The sequence below is a fragment of the Myotis davidii genome, unplaced genomic scaffold, assembly GCF_000327345.1.
Source record: "Myotis davidii unplaced genomic scaffold, ASM32734v1 scaffold10, whole genome shotgun sequence".
In the NCBI taxonomy this organism is placed as follows: domain Eukaryota; kingdom Metazoa; phylum Chordata; class Mammalia; order Chiroptera; family Vespertilionidae; genus Myotis; species Myotis davidii.
In genome coordinates, this window is record NW_006283544.1 from 1,138,291 (window position 1) to 1,145,531 (window position 7,241).

At 38.4% G+C, this 7,241-nt stretch overlaps 1 protein-coding gene across 3 annotated transcripts in view; it reads left to right on the forward strand.

The window, feature by feature from the left end:
• The window catches only part of KLF12 (Kruppel-like factor 12), a 450,697-nt gene that overhangs the window by 373,858 nt on the left and 69,598 nt on the right, over window positions 1–7,241 (forward strand). For all 3 annotated transcript variants that reach the window (XR_001514057.1, XM_015564759.1, XM_015564762.1), the window contains exon 7: window positions 1,276–1,338. Coding sequence is in view for 2 of the 3 variants with exons in the window: in XM_015564759.1 (XP_015420245.1) it covers window positions 1,276–1,338 (63 nt within the window). In the remaining variant the exon portion in view is untranslated. The remainder of the gene's footprint in view (window positions 1–1,275; window positions 1,339–7,241) is intronic.

A 7,241-nucleotide genomic window follows, 5' to 3' on the forward strand; every position in this document is an offset into this window, starting at 1 on the left:
CTTGTGATTGGTGTCAGCAGGTCACGGACATTTAAACTGTTTCCAGTGGATGACTCCAGCCCTCGAAGCTTGTACAACAGTCTAGTCTTTACTTCTTTATTATTTAGCTAAAGTTTTTAATTGACTTTGCATTCCTCAAAGCCCAAAGCTGTAGAGCATCACATCTAGAAGGTCTTTTCTCTAGAAATTAACTATTGGCCCCTCTTTCCTTCCCCAGATTCTGTTCCTGGACATTTGGATGAAATTATTGTAGGGGCGGAAAAAAGTTTTCCCTGTATCTGCTCAGGTTCAGTGAGGGTGGAGGCTGAAAATTAAATTGACAAAAGACAAATTAGCAAGAGGGGAAAAAAACCCGTCGTTTATATGTATAACATGCAAACATGTAAAAGTACTGAGTGATAAGTAACTCAAAACGTGATTAGAATTTGGAGCTTATACTGTACACCATTTTAACAAAGGCTGATAAATTGTGGAGAAAGAACTAGTCAAAAAAAGGGGGTCTGGGCTTCAATGGGTGATAAATTGTAAGAAGGTGACTAGGAAATATATAGGGAAAATAATGGTAAATAAAGGTTTTTTTAGGCAGACTCATTTCAGTACCATCTCTGGTGATAAGACTTATACCATGTACTACTCTTTCCGGGACGGGAGAGAGGGACACCTTTACAAGCGCAAATTTTCTTTCCAAAAGATAAGTTTATGTCCTGCTATTAGGCCTGTAAAAGAAGATAGAGAGCTCCTCCCATGTCTGCTGTTTCTCAGTTACTTTTAGCTGAAAATAATCCTTACGCCAAAGTAGCATATTTTGGGGAGGCGTATGCTGATCCCCTCATTATCTTGCTTTTTTAAGTCTAGAAGTTAACTGAGAAAGTGTGCACTTAGACTGTCTCTTATGTCCCTCCCTCCCCGCATGTGGGAATAGGTAGCAGAAAGGGCCCATTTAGGGCAGGTACTCTAGCTGGTAACTCTTTGTTGGACTGAATGAATGAAATCAGTTGATTAAAACTGCTGGTCCTCTTTTGGGGGTCTTCACAGTGGACATATGAGAAACTCTTGTCATGGTATAGGTGGTGCAGAAGGGAAAAGAGAGACCCTTCAGGTTTGCAGGCATAGGAACTTACCTGCACCCATTTACTAAGAGGTGATCAGGTTCTTGGGGATTTGATAGTAAAGCAAGTCTAAAATATTATTTATAAACCAGATTCCTTTTCATTTGTTCATTTGTAATTCGGAATATGCTTTTTCAATGACTAGATTACTCTCATCTACCTACAGGGTACATCCGTCCCCGGTATCAAGGGTGAGGGGAAGTCGAATGAATAATCAGAAGTTTGCTTGGTGAGTACACAGTCTAAATTATGAGAATGTTACAGTTTTATGGGAAATTTTAATAGATCTGTGTTATAACAAAATAGAATTATTTCTGTTCCTCTGTAGAGCAGTAGTTTTCAACAGGTGTGCCTCAAGAATTTTTAAAACATGTAATACCTGACTATTTCTCTTAGATTGTGAAATAAAAAAATGACAACAGCCAAAACAACAGTAGCCATCTGGGGTGAATGAATCAAGATGATACCTATTTTTTTGGGGGGGAGGGGGTCGGGTCAGCAAAAAATACAATGTATTTTTGGCGTGCTGTAGAATTTTAGTAATTAGTTTGTGTGTGCTATGAAATGAAAAAGTTTGAAAGTCCATCTACAGAGAATGTGTTTCTACTAACTGAATTTCGTTGTCTCCCTTTCCTTTGAAAAATTCCTTTCCAGCCAAAACTCTTTACTCACTAAAAACTGAATGTAATATTTTTTTTTCATAACAGATATATTTCCCAGGATTGTCAACTGTTACATTTTTAAAAAATGTTTCTCCTTTTTGGAAAATACTGTAAGCTTTTCAAGTGGGATTTCAGCAATAATTTAGATTTTTCTCAGGCACCAACTTCTACCTCATAGTAAAGTAATCTATATATATATAAAAGCCTAAGTGATCATTATGATCAGACAACTGGACGACTGGCTGGTAGCTGTGACATGCACTGACCACCAGGGGGCAGACACTCAATGCAGGAACTGCCCCCTGGTGGTCAGTGTACTACCACAGCCAACCTCCTGTGGTCCCTACTCTCAGTTGGCCGGCCCCCATTGGCCCCGATCGGCCCTGATCGCCCCAGATCGCCGGCCAGGCTGTGGGACCCTACCCATGCACGAATTCGTGTACTGGGCCTCTAGTCTATTATATTAATTTTGCTGATTATTATTTAGATGTGTGTGTTTTTCTGACTAGGCTTTAAATATCCAGGGATTTTATTTTTAAATTTGGGAAATACAAATATCTTCTTTCACTGACCAGCTTTTGAACAGAAATATAGATGGAAATTATCAGAAATGATCTGAAAAGTTAGTTCAACCACAAATCATTGATTGATTCTATAAAGAAGCGATTTAAGATGTTTTATAAATTTTTTATGTGAAATAAAAAATTAATTAATTAATGTGGGTTTAAAATCCATTATGTTCACATTAACTACTCCATTGCACAAAATTACTCTTTCTAAATGTAATGTACCTTCATAAAAGAAGGAAGGAAAGAAGGATTGATTGAACTTGAACTGTGTACTGTTTACTTCAGGAGTGAGTGAAAAGGCACAGGTATCCATTTTTACTTCACTGAATTGTGCTTAGGATGAGATTTTGATTAAAATCATGGCTTTTTTTTTTAAGTATGGGAAGATGATTACTGAAGCTTCAGCTTCCAAATTAATTTTATTCCTAAATCAGGATTATTTTTAGACACATAGTAATGATTCTTTGAATTTGAATGGTGTCTAATCAGCTCACCTCCCTTCCCCCCTTAAATTGAATTAACCCTCACAATAGCTTGGTGATGTTGTTAAATATTATGCTTTTCTTTATTCACAGAGAGGGAAATGGAACACAGATGATGCAGCTATTTGCTTACACACTGTCTAAAAGCTGGGGCCTCCTACATGCTTTCTCACGGTCACTAAAGCACATTGTCCCCTGTCCAACCTAGGAAGCTGAGGGGAAAATAGCGCTGATGGTCATTACATATAAGAAAAGGGAGAAACCGGGGCTTTTCCTGACTTCACGGAATTGATATTCCTTCTCAGCACACAGCATATTGCACTAAAGAAACTTTATTACGTGTAGAGACTATGAGATGCTCAAGTGAGCAATGTAAGTTAATGGCTAGAGTGCAACAATGTCGGTTATGAGATCCATTTTCTACAACCTATTTTACTAATTGTGGAACATTGAGTAAATAACAAATACTCTTTCCTTCACTTTTTCTTCCCAGAGGATTAGAGTAATGATCACTCATTCCTACATAACTTACAGCACATTATTCGGTTAGTAAGTTCAAACCACTTTTATCTCCTGAGAAGTAAGCCATGAAAAACAGAAAAGATTTTTACTATTAGTCTTGATAAAACTACAATTCAACTTTTATTTATTCAGCAGTTTTATTTACTGTCCCTGGCTTTGTGCAAGGCACTAGGTTAGCAAGATAAATAAAGCTAAATGGTTTCTGTTTTCAAGGGGCTCACTGTCTTGTAGGGTGTGTGTGTGTGTGTGTGTGTGTGTGTCATCACACATGTAATACACAATATTAGATGAAGTCATATGAACAACACATATAAAAATTCTCTCAGGAGATATATTCATAGTATAATGTGCAGAGGGAAATATTATCAACTCTATTTAATACTAATTTGAGAGTAGGTCATGAGGAGGGAGAAAGTATAGAAGAAGGAAGGGGACTGTGAGAAAACCCATCCTGGAGAAGGTCTTTGAGTAAAGACCCAGAATTGGTAGGAAAAGCAGAGGGTTGAGGTAGTGCCTTCTTTATTAATTGAAAAACATTTACAAGGACCTGGAGACATTTCTGAATGAACTATAGTAGGAGCATTTGGCCATGTGCTTCATTTGGTCATGAGCTAGTTTGCATTCCTAGTGTATGTACTACCTTGAATGTTCCTTAAGTAAACGCTGCGAAGCTGGTCCATGGAAATAAATCACCCAGCTGGGACGAAGCCAGTGAATCACCCAACATCTACCTCTGGCCAACTGATAATCACTCACTGTTTCTGTGTGAAATATTGGCTCTGAGAGTTCAGGAAGTTTAAATGCTCATGCTCAGCAAGGGAGATGGAGGAAAAGTGACCCTTGCTCTCCCCCAAATAAAAGTGTGGGGTAATTTATAGAGTTAGATGTGAAGTTCAACACCAGCTTGGCTCCGGATTGAGTGAGATCTGCAAACACTCTCATGTGAGTGACTTAGGTGATTTTTGTGAAGTGGAATTAGCAAATAAATGCTTTATTCAGGTAAAAAAATGGTGTTCATCAAACAAGAAATTAAACCCCAGGAAAAGATGAAAAGGCTGGAATTTGTAAGTTAGGGATAGAAAATGCATGACAATTGGCAGGTTGCAAATGTCAGTGGCTGTGGTTGAGCTATCAAACCAGTGTTTATCATTGAGTAAAGATGGTTTAAAAGTTTAAGTGGTGTTTTTCTTGACAAAATGTTAATGTGAGAGGCGGCATCCACTGGCCTCATTTCCTCTGGAGATGAAGAAATGTGTGGAAAAGGATTTCTGTTCAAGGCAAACAAACCTGCTGGAATGGAAAGACGATGTAACAAATGTGTGTATCCAGGGAGAAGATGAAAGCACCGCATGTAAGGGGTCCAAACAGATGTTAGGGTGGAGCCAGGTTGCTGTAACTACCTGCTAACTCCCAGGGATTAAAGAATGGCAATAAGAACTTCTGTCAGAATATATTAGCACCCCAGCAAAGAACACGGGGTCATCGCACAACTACAGTCCCTTAAAGGCAGCAACCCCCGTCAGACATAAACTCTCCATCAGAATGGCTCTCCCCTCACAGCCAGCCCACAATACTTACACTTCTTGATTTGAGGATTCATAAAGCCTTTGAAGTTTAGCATATGAATTTCCTTCTTTATTTCTTGAGTCATATCTCTCCTCTTCCCTCCAACATTGGCCCTCAGAGTTGATCACACCTTCCTTTGTCCAGTAACTATATAAACTTTTTTAAAGATCATTTGCCACTCTCTCTTGCATGTGGTAATGCCAGGAAAATATTTTGCTCCATTTGAGGCAACTTGGGGGGAATAGGGCAAACATTATTAGAGAGTTGGATAGGCAGATACACTTTTGTTCTTTACAGATCTTTTTGTATAAGGCTATTATATTCTGATATCAAACCCACATAAAGTAGCTGTTTTCGAGTCATCTTTTAGCTGTCTTATCCCCGAAGATATAATAGAAACTTGGACCCCATGTTTGGTGGGAGCAAGACAGGGAGGGGCTGAACTGAACATTGAAGTTAATTTAAGGCTCCAAAATTCTCTAGATCAGTGTATTCTGAAGACATCCATATTAGCATGCGCTTGTTTTTAGCTTTTTACCCTTTCTTCCCTCCCCTGCATTTCTAGAACCCTTCTACCCTGCTTCATCCTTTAAACTTTTAAAGGACGGGCATATATTATTTTTGATGATGGTGGTAATAGTAGCTGTGCTCTGCACTCGGAACATCCATCTAGAGCTATTATGTAACAGTGGTAGTGGGTGTTACATGATAGAGACTTTATGGGCAATGTACATGATGACATAGAAAATAAAGTGTTGTTAATAGGAATTTTCATTAGAAAATAGAAGTAATTTTCTCTAACCAATTGGATGCTGCCATTATTAGTCTCAATTATGATTTATTTCTTACCCACATGCCTGCAATGTTATGCAGCTGTATACACAAAGAGGCTCCAGTTTTGAATAGAGTATCAGTGCAAATGATGACACATTCTGGGTGTGAATCACATATCACATTTGGATGTGATAAAGTTCTGTGTTGCAAATCTTGGTGGAGGCCACTGACGTTTTATGGTGGGAGATGGAGTGCCACAATGAACTTAAATATTTAATGCATACAGTTGCAAATGTTAGGCATGACTTCATAGACTCCTTCTGGAAAATATAACTAGTAGAAATCTTTGTCATAAAAAAAAGAACAGTCATTCTTGTTTAAAGGGTCTCCTTAAAAGAGGCAAGCACTGAAGTCATTGATATTGGAAGAAACCTCTCAGAAAGCTGATGAAGAGCTAGCCCTTTAAGGAGAGACGTAGCATTCCCAAATGTAGTCGTTATCAATTTCCGAGCTGTAGAAGAGATGTCAGCATCATTGGGTTCAGCTCAACTCACTTTCCAAAATGTAACATGTCACCAGGGGGCATCAACCCAGGCTTTTGCACACTGGCCAGTCATCTTTCTGCTACTCAGCAGTTACCTACTGTTGGAGAAATGCAGAAGATAAAATAAGACAAATACTTAATTCATTGTGAGCTAAGCAGAAGGTTTTTGTCTGGAAAACTCCCATGATATTGATGTGACAGGGGCAGAAAAAGGAGAAGTAGGAGAGGCCTAATGAAGACATTGCTGCCATTCCCATATGTGGCAGTTACTCCCTGCCAACATGTTTATCGTCATGGTGTGGCTTCTTGCATGCTCATTATTTGTAGATAATATGGATTATGTTATCTTAATTACCAGAGCATTCCACTGCTTTGCTTTTTTACTTACAGGGCAAAAATTATGATAATTTATATGGACTTTAATATGCGAAGTTTCCAGTTCCCCAAATCCCTAGCCTTCCTGGTTTCTTTAATCCATATATGTAGATAATAAGTAACAGTAGGTTGCCTTTAGATTTCATTTATAGGTGTCATTCATATAATCATGAGCCAGTTTGTAAGTTCTCTGTATCCACTGGCTTACAATGAAAAGAAGTGCCTCCAGGATGTTGCTACACTTTAAATCCCTCCAAATTCACACCTTTATAAAATGTTGCAGTGCAGGATCTGCTGTTAAATTCTTTTTAAAAAATAATTCTTTTTTAAAAATATATTTTATTGATTTTTTACAGAGAGGAAGGGAGAGGGATAGAGAGTTGGAAACATCGATGAGAGAAAAACATCAATCAGCTGCCTCTTGCACACTCCCTACTGGGGATGTGCCCGCAACCAAGGTACATGCCCTTGACTGGAATCAAACCTGGAACCCTTTAGTCTGAAGGCCAATGCTCTATCCACTGAGCCAAACCTGTGAGGGCATATTTTCTTATATTTTTAAGGTTCTGCCACTTCTGTATTACAACTTGCATGCGATTTTCAAATATCTCCAAAATTTTTAAAGGTCTCCAAAATAT